Below are 22,571 nucleotides of genomic sequence, written 5' to 3'. Positions count from 1 at the left end.
TAATCCTTCATTTTTATCTCCCCTCAAACCAAACTTTCGTAAGAACTGTCAACTTCTCTGAGTTAGTTCTTCAACGTACCAAATCTCTCCATTCATACGACACCCACACAATTCTCTCTCACCCAAACACTAGGAATACCTTCAAATTTGTCTACCTGTTTTGCTGAGTTTATTTCTTTTAAATTTTTGTTCATATTTCAATTATTGAAACAGCACTTACAAAAGGTGTACCTCAAAAACTGTAGTCTCCTGCCTACTGTGATCCTTATATTTTGACTGCAACAACCTTCTAATAATTTTCAAGCAATTTCTTAGTCATATTTCTTGAAACCAATGTAGGCATTTATCAAATTCTTTTATGAAAAATTAACATTAATGAATGATTAATTAATTAACACTTTCCTGTTCCCTCCATCTTTGACAATACAATGTGATTTTGGATAACTTAATAACCAGTTTTTATTAGGGACAAAATATTTATAATACCAGTTTTCCATGCTTATTATTAAAGCTAATAAATACATATTTCCCCTTTGGCTCAGTTGGGTCTGTTGTGTGTCTGTGAAGAATCTTCCATGAAAAAGCACCACATTGAATAACTGGTTTTTCACCACAGAGGCTTCTTTCCTGGTGCACACTGTCCCTGACCCAGTGCAGACAGGCTACTCCCTAGGCCCAATGCTTAACCATTCTGTGAGACTTCCCCTTGAAAATGTTCTGTGTATGTTGCTCAGTTTTCAAGCTCTATACCTCTTCCTGGCTTGTTCTCACTTTTCTAAGATATCTGGACTGCCTTTTTGGCAATCATTCCTCACACAGGATTCAGAATTTGATTTGTTAAGAATTTTAGATGTGAAATGATCTTTTTCTTAAGCATGACCACATTCTTCATTTATATCCTAGCAAGCTGTGTTACTTTTAAAAAATTGCATGTTTTTCATTCTTTGATCATCACTTGTAAAGATTTTCAGGAAATTTTCCTTATTCTGGACTTTAAATTAAATCTATGAAAGTATGTTTTTGGTATTTTTTTCACTTGTTTTGCTAGAACTTTCTTTAGAGCTTTCCATCTCATCTTTTGTCTTCGTTTCTCTTTTCTATTCTTGTCTTGAAATATTTCTCTTTTCCACTTCTTTTCCTTTGGTCTTTCCTTCCTTCATTCCTTTTTTCCTCCCTTCCTTTTCCCCCTTGCTTCCTTTCTTCCTTTCTTCCTTCAATTATCTCCCCCTCTTTATTTTGTCATTTAATTTCTTCCCACCTTCTTTCATTTCTTTTTTATTCTCTTAATTTCCTTTCTTCCTTCTCTTTCTTACTCCAAACATTTAAGAATTTATTTCCTCAATGAGAAAAAAGCCCGTTGGGTATAAAATAAATATGATCCACATAGAAAAGCAGAATTTATAAATCTAATTATCAGTTCACAGAAGTTTCTTTCTTATTATCCTATGAAAATTTTGATATTTTAAAATTATCATCACAAATACAGAGATTTAAATATGCTTCTTACCTTAAGTTATAATTATTACTCTTTGACCAGTAGGAACTCATTTTAAAACTTCAAATTTGTTCCTGAGTCTTTCTGATATGATCCTAGTAATCAGTAATTTCTAAAAGGTTTTCCCTTTTATGATAAAAGAAATCAAGTTCAATGTATGTATTGCAATTACTGTCTCAGAATGGAAATTAGATATTTTTGCAAAGCAGCCCTGTAAGAATTTTCACTAGTGTAGTCTATATTTTCTGTTTGTTTTAAAAATAAGTAAGCAAATAAACCATACATAAAAATATACATTCATTTCACCTTCTTCTTTATGCAAATAGTTGTGTGTAAATCTTGGCATTGATTTTTTAAGCTTTACAACATAAACTTGAAATCACTTCATTCCAGTATCTAGTAAACTGTCATTTATACCTCTTTTTAAGAAAATGTAGTTATAGTACTCTGTTACATGTTTATTTAACTGTTTATTATGTCTGAGTATTGAGATTCTTGCTGATATTTTTTTCTGAAATATCTCTACTAATGCCTTTATTTGTAAAGAATAGAACTTGGGTTCATATTTGAACAAATCTGAAAATCTTATAATTGATGAGTTAGTAACATGTGTATAAACTTCTATGACTAATTTGACTTAACCCTGTTTACATTATTTCTTTATTGTTTATACACTTTATTGTGCTATAGTTATTGCTGGTTAATTTAGTTTAATGGTTCTTTAACTTAGTTTGTTCTTTTTGCTTCTTTTTTGCTATTTCTTCTGCTATTTTAGATGGTTTTGCATTTCATTTAGTTGTCTCATGTTAATGCTTTTATCATTTATAATACTGCATGTATCATGCTACTTTTGTTTTATCAGATGTTAATTATTTGACCACCACTAGAATTATATGGCAATTCAGGAACTTAACTTTAGTTTTTTTCCCAGTTGAGGTACATACTCTAACCCCTCCCTTCTATTTTATTTGTTGTTACTACTTATTACTAGTGATAACATTAGTTTTATAAGAACTTATAAGGAGAGTTCATTGTATACTTCATCAACTTTCCCCAATAGTGAATATCTTACAGAATCATGACATCCTTTTCAAAGTTAAGATGTTAACATTGGTACAATACTATGAATTACATTATAGGCTTTATTTTTTATTTCAGCATTATTTCCATTAAGGTTTTCTTTCTGTTCCATGACCAAATCCAGTATTTCAATTTGAACCTGTTGTTGACACAGCTTAGTTTCCAACAATCAATGACAGTTTCAGTTTTTCTTTCTCATTCATAAACTTGACATTTTATGAGAGGCTTCTGCAGCTGTTTTGTACAATGTCCTTTGGTTTTGGTTTGTTTTGTGTTTGCTTATGATGAGATATTCTAGGGAATTTGAGGAATAATGACACAGAATTAAAGTTATTTTCTCATTGTATCATATTAAGGGGTACTTGATATAAACATGACTTATTACTAATAATGTTAGCTTGGGTCACTTGGTTAAAATGAGGTCTGATAGGTTTCAGCACTATATAGATAACGGTTTTCTCCTTCTCCTATGCCATTCTTTAGAAACAAGTCACTAAATACAGATCTCACTCCAGAGAGTATACTTATATTTTATCTCTTGAAGGGAGTAGTTTGAAGAATAGTGAAAATATTTTAACATCATACAAGTAATTTAAAATATTTGAAAGAGGTAATAGGAAAATATACAAATAACTTATTTCTGTATAGAATTTTGCACAACTATGGATTTCATCAATAATCCCTGTGGTATTATAATGGCAATTTTCAATTTTCCTGATTCTTTCTACATGTACCTGTAAATTACAACTTAACTAGATGTACAGTCCTTGGAGAATACTTTTTGCCTTGAGTTTATTGAAAATATAGATTCAAAGTTACCTTACTTTGTATGTTTTGAGAAGCCAGATGCAATCAGATTTCAAGGTAGACTTATTTTCTACACTAAGGTGTAGGTATTCTTTTATAATGACATTTAATACGTTTATTAATAAAACATGTTGTTTATGTTTCTGGGCCAATAATCACAAGCAGGTTTCAATACTTACATTCAGGTAATCTGTTTGACGGAGTATGCCAACCATGAACTGAACCTCTGATACCCTGAGCTTGAAATAAGCTTTTCCTACTATAAGTGAGGGAGATATAGAAGGGCTTAGGCAGCCAGGGCAAAATGGCAAGTGAGGAGGTTACAGGCAGGGCCAGAACAAAGGAGCATGGAGAGGGTCTTCTGATGAGGTCGACCTCTTGCTTGTCAAAAGTGCTTATGGACATAAGCAGGGGACCCAATCAGTCACATCTGTACTCCTAATGGGGGATTCAATAGAAAAACTAAAACTCATGCATGGACAGAGGGGGTACCAATCAATAATGGTGATGAGAACATGGACAGGAGAGGAGATAAGGAAAGAAGGAATTTCCAGAGACCATAAAAAGAAGCCCAAACTTCCCCACTGGATTCCCGGCTCTGGGCCCCCTTCTATTTGGACCCCTTCCATCTCTGTCACTTTAACAATAAACCTCCTTCTTGCTTGCTATTTCCTCAATTCTTGTTCTGTTCCTCAATTCTTTGCTGAACAGAGACAATGAACCCAGTGCTGCTAGTGGGTAACATAAGTAGTTCTTGTCAGGTATTTTGGTCACAGTGACAAAAAACTGACTAACAGAAATTGATACCGACTAGTGGGTCTTTTCTGTGACTCACCTGACCAGGTGATATGAAAGCCTTTAGGAATGGTTTGCAGGAGACTTTAGAAAGTTAGAAGATTCAGGATGGGAAGACTTAGAATGTCTTAAGGATAACTTAATAGATAATTCAGATGTGAGCTGGGAAGACCAGAATGTTGATTGGGTTATTGACAATAAAGACTGTGCTCATGAGGTTTCAAAGGGTAATAAGCATTCTATGGGGAATTGGGCAAGAAGCCATTTGTATTGTATCCTTGTAAAGAACTTGTCTACATTTTGCCCATGCCCTGAGACTTAACATGAGATTGAATTTTAGGGTGATGGACTAATTAATCTGAAGGAAGAAAGCTGGGACCAAGGAAGATGTGGTTGTTGAAGAGATTACCATCACTAAAAAGAACCTAATGAATGACAAGACTGCATCCCCATGAAAAAAATCTAAGTCTAAATTGTGCCTCACTCCAGACTGTTGCTGCACACTTTATCTTGATACTTCATCCTCCAGGAATACTAAATCAGGCAGGCAACCATTTCAAATGATTAAGGCTTCCTAGCAATCCCAACCCTAAGAATAGATTGGCAGCCCCACACATCCTCCCATGGCCCTAAGAAGTGATTTGACAACCTACCCTGAAGAGCATGGCCCCTGCAAAACCAGACAAAGGCACCCATGCAAACATTAGACATAGCCAGGCATCCCTCTCAGGTTCAACCATTAAAATCCTCACCTCCATGCAATCCTCAGACCCTTCAGGTGCCCATCCCCTGCTACTGGGTATACTATAGCAAACCTGCCTTAATCTTCCAAAGCAGCCCTTTACCCATGAGACCCTAGGAAACTATAAAGACCCCTCCCCACTATCATGTCATGTGTCCCTTGCTGTCTTTGATAATATTCACTTTGGCTAGAGGTACAAAAACATGCATTGAAGAAAGAACTATCTCTTCAATAAATGGCAATGCAAAAACTGAATATCCACATGCAGAATGAAACTAGACTCTTACTTCTCACCATATAGTAAACTTAACTCAAAATAGTTCAAAGAACTAAATGTCATAACTAAATCCTTGAAACTACCAGAAGACAACAAAGGAGTAACATTTCAAGTCAACCATACAGGCAATTATTTTTTTATATTACCCTAAAAGCACAATAACAAAACTAACAATAAACAAATGAGATAATATCAAACTAAGATGTTTCTTTACATGAACATAAAGAATTAAAAGTGTAGGGCTGTGGCTTCTTCTCTGCCCTCTTTCCTTCACCTTTCCCGCAGCATCTGAAAATTTTAATTTTTGCCAGAGATGAAATGTGTTTGTCGCAGAATGTTAGGCATCGGACTTCCCTGCATTTGATTAGCTCCTTTGGAGCATGACATTTTTCACTCTGCTGCTTTTCAAGATATTTCAAACTGGAATCAAAACAGTAAAAGAAATACTTAGTACTTTTTCAAGTTTCAAGTGCTTTAGAAAGATTTTAGAGCTATTCCTCTCAGTACCTTGAAGAAAAATACTATCATTGATAGAGCACCAATTGTGTACCCTAGACTTAGAGGAGGATTATCTGAATTATCCTTCGTTGCAAAACATGAAGACAATTTGTTTAAGGATTTATTTCAAGACTATGAAAGATTGGTTCATCCCGTGGAATACCTGAATGACAAAATAAAAATCAAGTTTGGCCTTGCAATATTTCAATTAGTAGATGTGGATGGGAAAAATCAGTTAATGACAACACATGTCTGGTTGAAACAGGAATGGAGAGATATAAAATTAAGATGGAACCCTGATGACTACGGTGGAATGAAAGTTATTTGTGTCCCTTCAGTCTCCCTCTGCACCCCAGACATCGGTTTGTTTGATAATGCAGATAGACGTTTTGAAGGGGCCAGTACAAAAGCAGTCCTCAGATACAATGGCACTGTCACCTGGATACAGCCGGCAAACTACAAAAGATCCCGTATCATCGATGTCACATTTTTCCCATTTGATCTCCAAAACTGTTCCTTGAAATTTGGCTCTTGGATGTTTGATGGATCTCAGGTTGATATAATCCTAGAGGACCAAGATGTAGACAAGACAGATTTTTCTGCGAATGGAAAATGGGAGATTGTGAGTGCAGCGGGGAGCAAAGGTAACAACTGACCAGCTGCTACTGGTGCCCTTATGTCACTTACTCCTTTGTAATTAAGCGACTACCTCTCTTATATACCTTGTTCCTTATTATACCCTGTATCAGGCTCTCATTCCTGATGGTAGTTGTCTTCTATCTTTCTTCCAATGAAGGTGAAAAGATTAGTCTGTGCACTTCTGTCCTTGTCTCTCTGACTGTCTTTCTTCTGGTTATTGAAGAGATCATACCCTCATCTTCCAGAGTTATACCTCTGATTGGACAGTACCTGGTGTTTACCATGATTTTTGTGACCCTATCAATTATGGTGACTGTCTTCACCATCAATATTCACTATTGTTCTTCTTCAACACACAATGCTTTGGCACCCTGGGTCCACAAGATATTTCTTCACAAGCTTCCCAAACTGCTTTGCATGAGATTTTCACAGGTATTTCAGTCAAAGAGGGGAAACCGAGAATGGTAGTGAAGCAAAATCTTCTAGAAACACATTGGAAGCTGCTCTTGATTCTATTTGCTACATTACAAGACATGTCATGAAGGAGAATGATGTCCGTGAGGTTGTTGAAGATTGGAAATTCATAGTCCAGGTTTTAGATCAGATGTTTTTGTGGACTTTTCTTATGGTTTCAATTGTTGGATCTCTTGGGCTTTTTGTTCCTGTTATTTATGAATGGGCAAATATAATTGTACCAGTTCACATTGGAAATACAAATAAGTGAAACTTTCAAGGGTTTGAACTTAGTTAAAAAATATACATCTCCCATGGCATGTCTACACTTAGGCAGACATAAAATTGTGTTTAAAATCTGATGCAAGCTGTAATGGATTAATAGTTGCTAACACTGGTTTTCCTAATAGATTATTCATTAGAACATCTACCTGCATGGCTGAAGTAATAACTAAAGTCAAAATATTATCCAAACTGTACTAGTGAAAATCTAATGTTTTCAGAGTTTGTAATCAACAGTGAAGCTCATCTTTTGGGATTTTGTTTGTTTGTTTTTTGGTACTGGGAATTGAACCAAGACCTGGCACATGCTAGGCAAAGTGCTCTACCCTCTGAGCCATACCTCCAGCCCAAGCTCATCTTTTGAGTGGTGAAAAATTCTAGTTGTGTTTGATGACAGATTTTAAAACTTGTTCAGGAGTTGGTAAAAGTATACATTTTTTTTTTTGAGATGGGATCTTGATAAAGTGTCCAGACTGACCCCAAACTCTTGGGCTCAAGTGATTCTCCTGCCCTTAGCCTCCTGAGCAACTGGGACTATAGGCGTGTGCCACTGTGCCTAAGGGATACATTTAAAAATTCTTTGTCTGTCCTGTAGTCAATAAGTAACAGCTAATCTTCAGTGTATTCTACTGCTCTAGTAAGTAAACTGATTAGTCGGTATAGTAGTGACAAAATGATGCTGCCGTTTTATAACCAACATTTTTAATAAATGAAAAATGGGGATTGGAAAAAACAAACAAACAAAAAATGAATTAAAAGTGTAAAGAAACAAACTTCAGAGTGGGAGAAGTATTTGCAAAGTATTCATGTGACAAAGGAACAAATAAGGAACTCATATCAAAATCAAAAATACCAATAATCTGATTCATAAATGAACAAATGATATCAATAGAGATTGTTCAAATGAAGAAACACCAGAGTGAAAGAAAAATGTTTACAGTCACAAGTCTTCAGGAAAATGCAAGCCAAAGCCACAATAAGATTCATCTCTCTTCAGTTAGAATGACTATCTACAAAAAGACAAGAAACACAAAATATTTACAAGGATGTAGAGAAAGAGAACTTCTTACACTCTGTTGATCAAAATAAAGTTAAGTACAACTATTACAAAAAGCAGTAGAGTTTCACCACAAACAAAAAATAAAACTACCATATCACCTATTTATCTCACATCTGCATTTTATCCAAAGGAATAAAATCAGTTTATCAAAGAGATACCTGCATTCCCATGTTTATTACAGCATCATTCACAATAGCCAAGATACGGAATCAACTGAAGTATAGAATGAAGGATGAGTGGATAAAGAAAATGTTTTATACATGCATGATGAAATATTATGCACCTATAACAAAGAATCACTTTTCACTTGCAGCAAAATTTATGGAACTGAAAGACCTTAAGTGAAATACACTGAGCATAGTAGGCAAATACCATATGCTTTCAGTCATCTGTGGATGATAAAAATGTTGGTCTTCTAGAAGAGGAAAGTGGAATAGTGATGCCCAGTGGCTAGGAAAGATAGGGGAGAAGAGACAAAGGAAGGTGGAATAATATGAATCCATATACAACTAGATAGGAGGAAGACCAAGTGTTTGACAGCACAGCAGGTGACCACAGTTTACAACAACTTTTCTGAACAATTTGAACAGAAGAATTCATAGGTTCCAAGCACAAGTAAATGATTATGAAGTCGGAAATTGTAACGATCCTGATTTGATAGCTCCATATTTTTAAAATGTGTCAAATTATCCCTTGTGCCCAGAAATAGTTCAATGACTATTTGCCAGTAAAAATAAATTTTCAAAAATAAAGGTTGGAAAATAAATGGAAATATATCCTTGAACTGCTATATCACACAGTCATTCAAAAATAGTGAGTCACACATCATCAATTTTTTTCTGAATATTGTATTATTAAATCAGTTAATAGTAGTATATGAATAGTACAAAGTGATTTTGTATAATTTGTATAAAAACTGAAAATTTTATTCCATTTCTTTCATTCAATCTTACTATTTTATTTCTATTTGTATGTTTTGGAAAATGCATAGCATTATAGTGTATTACTACATCTATCTTCTATTGTAGAATAGGCACGTATTTCAAGAATTTTGAAATAAATTTACTGATGTCAATTTACAAACAAAATTATTGCAATCTCTCATCTGAACTCACAAGCAGATAGATGACAACTGCAACTCTAGAAGATATTGGTAATTAAGGGAATATTTTAGATTGAAAGTACATAAAGGACAGGGACAGAACCTAGGTAAACACAAACATCATTAAGTTACCCTGTGCCCCCTCTACCCACTGTCATTTCTACTGCCCTGTGTATAATTTAGTAATCAAAGAAATTGATATGTATTGTGAATTTAGCTCAGTTTGCTGCAAAGAACCCAAAACGACTATGAAATGATACCTACCTTAAGGCCATTTAATACAGTTACATAATCCAGGTACATACAAATCACACCTGATTACCTGGAAACTAGTATTAAGGCAGGGAGTATAATTTAAGTGAATAAGAGACAAAAAAGAATCTAATTACACAGACCAGGGAAAATTCTCATAGAGGAGTTTATGTTTGAGCTTAAAGACAAGGAAGATTGAAATGAAAAAAAAAAAAAAAAAAAGAACAGAAGGAAGGAATTCTTTTAGAGGTAGGAAACATTGCTCTTGGTAGATTGAAGCAGGTGCACCAGGAACAGGGAAGTGGTGCACTGGGCCATCTTCCCTCTGCTGCACAGGAGAGAGCAAAGTGACAAGATACAGGCAGGTGTGGGATTTCAAAGTTAGGGAAATAGTTCTGGTTTGAAAGTAATAAGGTTCTGTTAAATTCTTGAGTAGAGAAGTATCACTTTTTAAATTCATTCAACAATGAGCACTACAAAATGACAAACAATCCAGAGCATTGGAAATACAGAATTGGACATATCAAAGAAATCTCTTCTCCCTAAACCAGAGCATCAGTTGTGGGGTGGAGAAGGAGTGACCAACTACAAATGTACTCCCAAATAAATGCATAATTAGTACAAAGTGATTAGCTGTAGGAAGAAGAGATAATAGCAGGGTAAGAAAGGTAAAAGGAGTATGAAAAGAAAACACAGAATAATCTCAGGCATTTGTATACAGGACAAATAATAAAATCGAATTTCCAGTCATTGTGTTTAGCACACGGGCATTCAAAGCACAGAGTGAAAAGTCCATGACCTTGACTGAAGTTATCATGCCTCCCAGTTTCCTTTCCAAAGTTAATTATTTTCATAAACCATATTAATTCCACTTCCTCCAGAAAGGGGTTCGAAGAGCCTGAGACTATTTCCTGCCTGTTTTATATTTTATGGACAACATGATGAAGAGAATTGTAAAAATGACATCAGTTAAATAAAAATCAACAAGATCAAATGGACTTTGGAGAAGCTCATTTGCTTTAATCTCATTGTCTCAAGGACAACTTTAATGAATGTCAAGTGGTTCATATGCTTTTTGGACTTAATATCTCCTCAGAAATACACTGATGTAAGTGCAAGGAAATCCCTTCAGGATTTGATGGAAAACTTTAACTTGGCAGTGAAAGGACACATTATTAGCATCGACCTGTATAGGTAGTCTCAGAGTTGCCTTCCCTTCATACTAAATGTTAGCATAAATATACACCAATACATTCTTAAATTCTGAGAACTTTATCATTGAGGAAACATGGCAATTTCACAAAACTCTTTTCAATGCATTCTAGGTAAAGATGTGACTGAATTTATTTTTATTTTTAATTTTAGTAAATAAATATTTACTTCTAGTTTTTACCATTTTTCATTATTTTTAAATTTTAATTGCCTATTTATTTCTCTAACTTCTCAAAATTCAATAATGTTGTTAACTAGGATAATATACAATATTGTGAGTAATCTGATTTTCCAATTATAGAATTTCAAAATATAAATATTAGATCACAAAATACTATTAAAAATTTAGACATACATTTAAAGTTATTTATATTTAGTGAACTTACTACATGGCTTACATTAATATTTTGGCTCATTTGAATATTTGAGAAAAACTAATTTTTACTGCCTTTTAATGTTTTGACTTTATCAATACACATTTTGATTATAGAATTTATATGATTAGATCCTTCAGTCAACACACCCCAACAGATTACTAAATAGTGAGAGGAAATAGACTTTAAAAGAGAAACAAAATTTGAATTCTAACTTTCTATAAAGATTTAAAGCATCTTATTTTTTTTCCAAGTGATAAAACTGAAGTATAAAGGTTAATTTGTTTTTATTTCCTTGACAGCTACTATGGTGAACTTTCAAGAATTTATATAATATTGTAATAGAAAAGAGGTAATTTAGATAAAGGGAATATACCTTAATTTCTTAAGATGATAATTTTGAAAAATTTCCTTATGGACCTTTTATCAAAGCTAACAGTCTGAATATGCAGAGGTCAACAGGGAGCATGAGTAGGAAACTGAAAAGTAGGTGACCCACACTTGTTCACCATAACACATCTAATTAATCTGGCCTTCTCCCCATATAATTGTATGCCTTCTTTTATAGAAGTATGTTACAATTAGCCTGAAAATGATTATAATAAGGAAATTGTACATAAACATGTGAATGAGCAATGAAATTTAGATAACACATGAAAAATTGTAGATTGTGTGGAGCAGAGAACATATGTTCTCAATTCAAAAATAAGGTCAGTAGGGTCTAGAATACTTAGTTAAGATTTTATTAAGTAGCATTACATGCAAACAGTCGTGCCTCATAAAAAGAGAAATAATTTACAATATGGAAAAATATCAATGGAAATAATGGAATTCACAGAATCGGTGTTCATGAAAATGAGTGTAACATTGGGAAAAGGGATCAAAGAGGAATGATCTATGGACTTTTATACCTTTTGCTTTCCATGTTAATTTTCCTTCTAGATAAGTATCCTCCTAAGTCCTTAGTGGGTTTTGTGAAAATCAAACTAATTAACACAACGTGTAATATATGTTAAAATATTCATTTTTCCAGGAGTATGTATAAAAACTGTCCTCTAGTTTAAAAAAATACACTTACAGGAAAATTGATTTTAAAATTATTTTGGACATTTTTGGAGGAGGAGGGGTACTAAGGATTAAACCAAAAGGTGCATTGCCACCAAGCTACATCCCTAGTTCTTTTTATGTTTTTAGTTTTATTTTGAGACAGGATCTTCTTAAGTTGGCCTCTAACTTGCTGTCCTCCAAACTCTGCCTTCCAAATCACTGGGATTACAGGTGGGTGCCACTACAACCAGGGTATTGTAGAATCTTAAAACTTCACACTGAAATTATTGAGGAAGGTTAATCAAATGGGAAAAATCATTAAATGGGTCAATTTTTTTTATGCTATCATGCATTACTACTGAATGATAATCTTCTCCACTTTAAATATCCTCTCTGGATTTACCAAATTCTATTAATTTTGAGAGTTGCAGCATTAGGTCATAGATGCTGACTCTTCAATTGAAGAAATATCCCCTAGAAGTATGTGGAGTGCCTGATGGAAACAGCAGGGGATTGAAAGAAGAAATCCCTCTACCTATAAAAAGAAAGAAAAATTAGATGTTTTCAAGTGCAACTTAATATCTCCTTCCTATCTCAACAGACGAAGTAGAGATGATTGAGGATAATCACTCACTGACAATGAAATTCATCCTCATGGGATTTACAGATAATCCAGACATGACCATCCTTCTGTTTGTGGTGTTCTCTGCCATCTATCTGGTCACTATGGTGGGGAATCTAGGTTTGGTGGCCTTGATTTACATGGAGTGCCATCTTCACACACCAATGTACATCTTCTTGGGCAACCTGGCTCTCATGGATTCCTTCTGTTCCTGTATCATCATTCCCAAGATGTTAGAGAACTTCTTTTCTGAGGACAGGATTTCCCTCTATGAGTGCATGGCACAATTTTATTTTTTCTGTATGCTGAGATTACAGACTGCTTTCTTCTGGCAGCAATGGCCTATGACCGCTATGTGGCCATATACAGACCACTGCAGTACCACACCATGATGTCAAAGAAACTCTGCATTCAGATGACTACAGCAGCCTACATAGGTGAAGTCCTGCATTCCATGATTGAAGAAGGGCTTTTATTAAGGTTGGTTTTCATAATTGCTTGCTCTATTTCTGTAAGGTACATCATTGGGATTTTAATTAGAATTGCATTGAATCTGTATAGAACTTTAGGTAATATAGCCATTTTGACAATATTAATTCTGCCTATCCAGGAAAATGGGAGATCTTTCCATCTTCTAAGGTGTTCTTTAATTTCTTTCTTTAGTGTTCTGTAGTTCTCATTGTAGAGGTCTTTCACCTCTTTTGTGAGATTGATACCCAAGTATTTTATTTTTTTCAATGCTATTGTGAATGGGGTAGTTTTCCTAATTTCTCTATATTAAGATTCATCACTTATGTATAAAAATGCATTGGATTTATGCGCATTGATCTTGTAACCTGCTACTTTACTGAATTCACTTATGAGTTCTAAAAGTTTTCTAATGGAATTTCCTGGTTCCTCTAAGTATATAATCATATCATCAGCAAATAGGGATAGTTTGAGTTCTTCTTTTCCTATGCGTATCCCTTTAATTTCTTTGGTCTGTCTAATTGCTCTGGCTAGAGTTTCAAGGAAGATATTGAATAGAAGCAGTGAAAGAGGGCATCCCTGCCTTGTTCCAGTCTTTAGGGGGAAATGCTTTCAGTTTTTCACCATTTAGAATGATATTAGCCATGGGCTTAGCATAGATGGCCTTTACAATGTTAAGGAAGGTTCCCACTATCCCTATTTTTTCTAGTGTTTTGAGCATGAAGGGGTGTTGTATTTTATCAAATGCTTTTTCTGCATCTATCGAAATAATCATGTGATTCTTGACTTTAAGTCTATTGATATGGTGAATTACATTGATTTCCTGATGTTGAAGCAACAACAGGTGTTGGCGAGGATATGGGGAGAAAGGTACACTCATACATTGCTGGTGGGGCTGCAAATTAGTGCAGCCACTCTGGAAAGCAGTGTGGAGACTCCTTAGAAAACTTGGAATGGAACCACCATTTGACCCAGCTATCCCACTCCTTGGCCTATACCCAAAGGACTTAAAATCAGCATACTACAGAGATACAGCCACATCAATGTTCATTGTTGCTCAGTTCACCATAGCCAGATTGTGGAACCAACCTAGATGCTTTTCAGTTGATGAATGGATAAAGAAACTGTGGCATATGTATACAATGGAATATTACTCCGCAATGAAGAATGATAAAATTATGGCATTTGCAGGCAAATGGATGAAATTGGAGAATATCATGCTAAGTGAGATAAGCCAATCTCAAAAAACTAAAGGATGAATGATCTTGCTGATAAGCGGATGAGGACATATAATGGGGGGTGGGAGGGGTTAGCATTAGGGTTAGGGTTAGGTTTAGGGTTAGGGATAAGGAGAGCGGTAAGAATGGAGGAAAGAAGGACTGTATAGAGGGAAAAGAGGGGTTGGAGGGGTGGGGAAAGGGAAAAAATAATCAAACATCATTGTCCTATGTAAACGTATGATTACACAAATGGTATGCCTTGACTCTATGTACAAATCGAGAAACAACATGTATTCCATTTGTGTACAATAATAAAAAAAAGAAAGAAAAAAAAATCAAGTTTAAAAAGTATGAATGCATAACACTCCAAGTAAAAGAAAAAGATCACCAGAAAGAATAATAAAGAAATTTTACATTGTCTACAAAAAAAAAAAAAAAAAGGTTGGTTTTCTGTGGGTCTCATGAAATCAGTTACTTTTTTTTGTGATATCCTTCCATTATACAGACTCTTCTGTGTTGGCCCTTATATCAATGAGTCGATGGTACTTATCTTGGCAGGGTTAGGTCTGCTACTTACAATTACTGTAGTGCTAATCACTTATCTCTATATCCTTTTCAATATATTCACAATGAAGTCCAAAGAGGGAAGGGGCAAAACTGTATCTACCTGTGCATCCCACTTTCTTTCTGTTTCAATTATTCTGTGGTTCTCTGCTCTTCCTGTATGCCAAATCAAGTTCATTTACCGAAGGAGATACAGATATACCTGCTCCTATTTTTTATACTCTAGTATTTCCTTCATTAAATCCTTTTATTTATACTCTAAGAAACAAGGAAGTAATAAATATTATGAAGTTTCAAGATGGCATCCTAGAGGGTGGCTGCATTTCACGTTGCTCCAGGACGCAGGATTCAAAAGAGGAGATAGTGAGAGACTTGGGACCAACTCAAAGCCGCTGGGTGAATCTCTCTCGTTGGGGAGGCATCCCGGATAGGGCAGTAGCCCGGAATGCAGGGAATTTGTGAAATGGAGTTGCCTGGCGAGACGCCCCTCCCCCCGCTGGAGCGGTAAACATGGATAACTGGGATCATCGTAGAGGAGGTGGCTCAGCACAGCGCTTGGACTCGGAGCAACCACTGGGGCTCCGGGCGGCTGCCTGAGGAGGAGCTGCGTGGTGAGCTGTTTAGACTCAGAGTAATTGCTTCTGAACACCGGGGGGCTGCCCGGAGGAAGAGGAGTAGCGCAGCGGGTCGCTTGGTCTAGGAGTGACTGCATCAGAGACACAGGCGGTTGCCAGAGGAGGAGCTCCATCGCGAGCTGTTTGGACTCAGAACAACCGCTTCTGAACACCCGGGGGGTTGCCCAGAGGAAGAGGAGAAGCGCAGTGGGTCGCTTGGTCTAGGAGTGACTGCATCAGAGCCACAGGCGGTTGCCAGAGGAGGAGGCGAGTGGTGAGTTGATTGCACTCAAAGCAACCGCTCCTGAACACCAGTGGCCTGCCTGGAGGAGGAGCGCAGTGGGTCACTTGGTCTCAGAACCACCGCCCCTGAACACCCGGGGGGCTACCCTGAGGAGGATGAGGAGGAGGAACAGGGCAGGTCACTTGGACTTGGAGTGACTGCCTAGGTCTACGGGCGGTTGGTGGGAGGAGGATACGTGAAGTGAGTTGCTTGGACTCCTAGTGACTCCGTTGGAAACCGGGCTGCTGTCCGGTGGAGGAGGTGTGTGGCGGGTCTCTGGGTATCGGAGCTATTGTACAGGGCTCCAGGTGGCGGCTCAGAGGAGAGGCCGCATAGCCAGGCGATTAGGTGCAGAGTAGGGTCCCAGGAGCTAGGTGGCTTCTTGCTGGAAGAGCTGCACAGAGACACGCCTAGGGGCGGAGCGAAGTTTCCAGGACTGTGGAAAGATTATCTGGGAGAGGCCCCCTAAGGAGACTTGCCTGCGGAGCGTGAGGCTCCCAGGCCCAGGAGGTAGGTCCGGGCCCCTGGGAACGTTGCAGAGGAAGACAGCCCAGCCCAGGCAGTAGTTGTAGATTGAGGGGAACCTCTAGGAGGGGAACTGACCAGTGAGAAGTCCCCACCGAGTGAGTCTTCCCTACTGGGAGAGGTTTTCCCACAGGGACAGTAAAACCAGAGACACAGGCACAAACAGGACTTGCCTCAGCCCGCAGCCTAGTTCCCTGTTGGATGAACATTGGTCAACAAGTGGAGACACCTCTGACCACTAGCAGGGAATATACGCCACCTGAGGGTCACCACCCCTAGAGAGGCAGCTTCTTCGTGGACCTCCTCATTATCAACTTCCCTTAAGACTTCAGGCTACTGAAGGATAAGAGGGGATATACTAGCAATCTTCAGGGACATTATAAGTCGATAGAGGAAATCTGCAATATCTTAATGACCCACTGATTCCTGAACAATATGAGAAAACAAGGGAAGAAATGCCTCAAACAAATCTAGATGTTACATCAATAAAATCCAGCGACAGCATGGCAGAAGAAATGACAGAAAGGGAGTTCAGAATGTACATAATTAAAATGATCAGGGAAGCAAATGATGAGATGAAAGAGCAAATGCAGGCATTGAATGATGAGATGAAAGAGCAAATGCAGGCATTGAATGATGAGATGAAAGAGCAAATGCAGGCATTGAATGATCGCACCAATCGACAGTTAACAGAGCAAATTCAGGAAGCAAAAGATCATTTCAATAAAGAGTTAAAAATATTGAAAAAAAAACAAACAGAAATCCTTGAAATGAAGGAAACAATAAACCAAATTAAGAACTCCATAGAAAGCATAACCAGTAGGATAGAACACCTGGAAGACAGAACTTCAGATATTGAAGACAAAATATATAACCTCGAAAACAAAGTTGAACAAACAGAGAAGATGGTAGGAAATCATGAACAGAATCTGCAAGAACTATGGGATATCATGAAAAGGTCAAATTTGAGAATTATTGGGATTGAGGAAGGCTTAGAGAAACAAACCAAAGGAATGAACAATCTATTCAATGAAATAATATCAGAAAATTTCCCAAATCTGAAGAATGAAATGGAAAATCAAGTTCAAGAGGCTTATAGGACTCCAAATACACAAAATTACAATAGACTCACACCAAGGCACATTATAATGAAAATACCTAACATACAAAATAAAGACAGAATTTTAAAGGCTGTGAGAGAAAAGAACCAAATTACATTCAGGGGGAAACCAATAGGGATATCAGCAGATTTTTCAATCCAGACTCTAAAAGCTAGAAGGGCCTGGAACACCATTTTTCAAGTCCTGAAAGAAAATGGATGCCAACCAAGAATCTTATACCCAGCAAAGCTTACCTTCAAATTTGACGATGAAATAAAATCATTCCATGATAAACAAAAGCTAAAAGAATTTACAAAAAGAAAGCCAGCAATACAGAACATTCTCGGCAAAATATTTCATGAGGAAGAAATAAAAAACAAAGAAGCAAATCAGCAAAGGGAGGAATTATCCTAAAGGAACTGTCAAATAAAGGAGGAACCAAGATGTGTCAAAAAGGAAATAAATAAATAAATAAAATTTTAAATATGAACCAAATGACCAGGAATACAAATCATATCTCAATAATTACCCTGAATGTTAATGGCCTGAATTCATCAATCAAAAGACAAAGACTATATCTCTCACCATGCACAAAACTAAACTCAAAATGGATTAAGGATCTCGGAATCAGACCAGAGACCTTGCATCTTATAGAAGAAAAAATAGGTCAGGAACTTCAACATGTCGGCTTAGGACCAGACTTCCTCAACAGGACTCCCATAGCACAAGAAATAAAAGCAAGAATTAATAACTGGGATAGATTCAAACTGAAAAGCTTTCTCTCAGCAAAGGAAACTATCAGCAATGCGAAGAAAGAGCCTACAGAGTGGGAGAAAATCTTTGCCAATCATACTTCAGATAGAGCGCTAATCTCCAGAATCTATAAAGAACTCAAAAAACTCGACACCAAGAATGCAAATAATCCAATTGACAAATGGGCTAAGGAAATGAATAGACACTTCACAGAAGAAGATCTACAAGCAATCAACAAACATATGGAAAAATGCTCAACATCTCTAGTAATAAGAGAAATGCAAATCAAAACCACCCTAAGATTCCATCTCACCCCAATTAGAATGGCGAGTATCAAGAATACAAGTAACAACAGGTGTTGGCGAGGATGTGGGGAGAAAGGTACACTCATACTTTGCTGGTGGGGCTGCAAATTAGCGCAGCCACCCTGGAAAGCAGTGTGGAGACTCCTTAGAAAACTTGGAATGGAACCACCATTTGACCCAGCTATCCCACTCCTTGGCCTATACCCAAAGGATTTAAAATCAGCATATTACAGAGATACAGCCACATCAATGTTCATAGCTGCTCAGTTCACAATAGCCAGATTGTGGAACCAACCTAGATGTCCTTCAATTGATGAATGGATAAAGAAACTGTGGTATATATATACAATGGAATATTACTCAGCCATAAAGAATGATAAAATTATGGCATTTACAGGCAAATGGATGAAAGTGGAGAATATCATGCTAAGTGAGATAAGCCAATCTCAAAAAACCAAAGGACAAATGATCTCGCTAATAAGTGGATGATGACACATAATGGGGGGTGGTAGGTGTTAGTGTTAGGGTTAGAGTTAGGGTTAGGGAGGGGGGCAAGAATGGAGGAAGGAAGGACTGTATAGAGGGAAAAGAGGGGTGGGAGGGGTGGGGGGAAGGGAAAAAAAATAACAGAATGCATCAAACATTACCCTATGTAAATTTATGATTACACAAATGGTATGCCTTTACGCCATGTACAAATAGAGAAACGACATGTATCTCATTTGTGTACAATAATAAAAAAAAAATAAAGAAAAAAAGAAAATAAATAAATATTATGAAAAGAATTATGAAGAAAAGTCAATTTTGTAATTTTCTATGATACATAGCATTTCTCATTAAAAATTGATTGGAACTTGATACTACCTTTTCTAAACCTGCAAATACGGAGAAAATGGCAAATGTTCACTTCATAATCAGAATATTAATTATTAAAATAGTGATGGTATTTGATACAAATTAGTTCCAAAGAGAGTGTGTTTGCATAAATATACTTCAAAATTAAATGTCAAGATATAAATCATGAGTGAACTAAATAATCATTCATGAGTGTCAGATTGCAATTTTTCAGTTTTCAACAAAACCATAAAATCTAGGAATACATGTCAATATATGAAAAACTAGCCTCTATTTAATACTGTTGTCATATTTCTCATATCCCAAGTATAATTTTACAATCACAGGCATATTTCAAGTTTGAATTGTTTTTCCTTAGTAATTCCGTCAATTGAATATAAATTGTATGGTTGAATTTGATTTTGAATTAACTTTAGTCTTTCAAGAGATTGTGCTTAACATTCCATTCAGATAAAGTAAATATTCATGCAGAATATTTAATCTCTAATAATGAATATTTTCATAGTGTAAATTAATTTCACTTTCCAACTCTCTTTAAAAAGTTACTGTATACCTCGATTACATATTAAATATGTGATTAAATTACCAACTAGAGGGATATTCTTTTATGCTTTTCTTTCATAAAAACCTCATACATTGACGTGTTGAGTAGCTTGCTCAGGCTCAACGAGGTAAGTTAGAGGGAGGTGGAATATAAATTGATACTGCCTTTTCTTTGCCTGCTCGGAGGCTCAAAAACAAGGGACTATATTCCTGAAATATTTAGTTATTATATAGCATCATAATTAAAAATACCTTTAAAGATGGAAAAATTTTTGATCAGTAGAGCAAACCAGAAACTAGCATGACCAGGATCTATGTTCTTGGAAATGAGTGTCTATGTGTATAGAAACACAAGTAAACAGTGAGACAGTCATCAAAGTGGCAAACAGCTGTAGGGAATTTGTGATGAGTGTGGGAAGTAAGAAGGGGAGTGGGTCATATCACTGAGAAGCCTAAATGACACTTTGAGGACTCTAAATTTTTCTAGAGACACATTGGTGTCTTTCTGGCAGCAGAGTAACATGATTGTATATTTCAGAAACTAATTTGGCAATTGACTAGAAAGAGACCAATTTCAATAACTCATGTTAGGTGATAAGATCAGAACTTGACCATATTTTAAGAAAGGACAGGGAAAACCCATATGAACAACACTTTAAAAGAAAAATGAACTGTAACTTTAACTATTGGAGAATAGAATGAAGTCCTACTTTCTTCCTGCATCCACCATGTTACATCTGACTTATATTCCCAGTGTCAAGCATTGCAAAAATAAGAGGGCATTCAGTGTATATTTCCTTCAAGTTGTTTTTATGTTAATGTACAATTGGTTGATTATTTTATTTTGATTGAATATAACCTTTTAAAATTTCTTCTGTTTTTGCATCTAATAAATTAAATACTGATAGATAAACTCTACTTAAACAAAAACACAATAGGGGTTAATAGTGTAAGCAAATGCTGAGATCAGAAATTTGAGAAACTCTAATCTGAATGGAATGCACACACTCTATTTTAATGGACATTTTCATTGCCAGAATTACATCCCTTGATTCTCTTTCCCTTTTCATGTTTTATGATATCACCCATTCCTAATTCTTTTGAACAATTACATTCAGACATCTGTTGATGAAGATGTATGTCTTATTTGGAGCTAGTGAGACAAAAGAAGTGATGTTTTTTGGAAATTCCTGGAAAATGGATTTTGGACTTAAAAACATCTGAATAGTGGAGAGAGACTCCTTCCTTTCAATCTGGCAGAAGTCATCAGATAAGTCAAGATGGGTGCATATAGCATAAACATACATCCAGGAGCTATGGAGAAAGAAGCAGTCCAATGTGATGTGTTTTCTTCTGTGGGTACCCTGCTGGCAATACCACTAGTTCTTGATGCTCCACAGAAATCCCCATCCCTCCCATTCAGATAAAGCAAACAGACTGGGATACAAGGTCAAGCAAGGTTTTCTTGTTCATAGGATTCATATGTGCCCAGTTTCCAAGGGTCCAACCTATGGCAAACTTATCCATCATTGTGTAAATCAGTTAAAGTTTGCTCAAAACCTTCAGTGATGGCCAGGAGTGAGCTGGATGCAACCATGGGGTTCTGAGAGTCTTGAATTCTGACTGGATTAGTGAAGATTTCACATACAAATTCTTTTAGCTTATCCTCATTGATCCATTCCATAAAGTTTTCAGGAGAAATCCTGACACACAGTGAATTACCAAACCAGTCCACAAGACAGGGAAAAGCAAAGGCTGATATCCACTGACCACAAGAATAGTGGCCTTGGAAAGGGTCAGAAGTCAAACCCACTATTGGGCATCTCCACCATGCAACTTGAGAAGGGTTTATACTCTCCCACTTCACTGTTAAACAATATTTGTAAAGTTCATACCTAATAAACAATTTACCACAGTTATAGCTGCTTAGAGATGTTACTATGTTTGTATTAATACTAGTTGGCAGATTATTTCATGAATGCTTTATCAAATTAGGTAAGTCAAAATGCAATAGTGTTTGAACATGATAAGTGATGGTGTATCTTATTTCTAAAAAGATAAGCATTTCTTGTCTTTAATTTATTATGAAATTAAATGTCAATATTTAGAGCATACTGTGTGGGATAATACATTTAAAACAAATTCTGTGTTAGATGAATGTTGGAACCAGCTCTGTAAATTTTTTTTTTTTTGGTGCAAGTGATAAAATATACACTGTAATTGAGATGATAAAATGCTTTCCTGGATTGTTTAAGGTGGTTGGGTTTCTTGGAGTTTTAAAAGCACAGACTTCTAAATTTGATTTTGCTTAGAAACATGTTGGATGGGAGAATCCTAAATCTGAGTTATATGTAGAAAAGTGTGAGCTCAACTAAAGCCCACATTTTTAAAAAGTTCAATCCTGTGTTTTATTTGTGCAGTTTCTTTTTCTGAAAGGAAATATTTCCTTAAATGACACTATTTACAAAAGAATAAACCTACTTCAAGAGGTTTTTATTAAAAATAAAACAGATATAGATTAACCTAATCAAAATTACCTACTTCCATGGTACCATGTAAGTTCACAAGGGTGAAAACTGGATCAATCCTGTGACTCCGTGGAAT

The 22,571-nt window shown here is 36.1% G+C and overlaps 1 protein-coding gene and 2 pseudogenes across 1 annotated transcript; all 3 read left to right on the top strand.

Annotated features, from left to right (window-relative positions):
* Positions 1–5,758: 5,758 nt before the first annotated feature.
* LOC124993307 (neuronal acetylcholine receptor subunit alpha-5-like) lies at positions 5,759–7,057 on the top strand. The gene is given in 3 exon segments (XM_047565069.1): positions 5,759–6,344; positions 6,347–6,755; positions 6,757–7,057. Coding segments are annotated over 3 exon segments (1,122 nt in total). The 5' UTR covers positions 5,759–5,932.
* Positions 7,058–12,727: 5,670 nt separating this feature from the next.
* On the top strand, positions 12,728–21,191 carry LOC124993708 (olfactory receptor 5K1-like; annotated as a pseudogene).
* A 78-nt stretch (positions 21,192–21,269) lies between these two features.
* On the top strand, positions 21,270–21,866 carry LOC124993707 (60S ribosomal protein L15-like; annotated as a pseudogene).
* The last annotated feature ends 705 nt before the right edge of the window (positions 21,867–22,571 follow it).

Source organism: Sciurus carolinensis, chromosome 9 (assembly GCF_902686445.1).
Source record: "Sciurus carolinensis chromosome 9, mSciCar1.2, whole genome shotgun sequence".
Classification (NCBI taxonomy): domain Eukaryota; kingdom Metazoa; phylum Chordata; class Mammalia; order Rodentia; family Sciuridae; genus Sciurus; species Sciurus carolinensis.
This window is presented reverse-complemented; position numbering and strand designations above follow the sequence as displayed.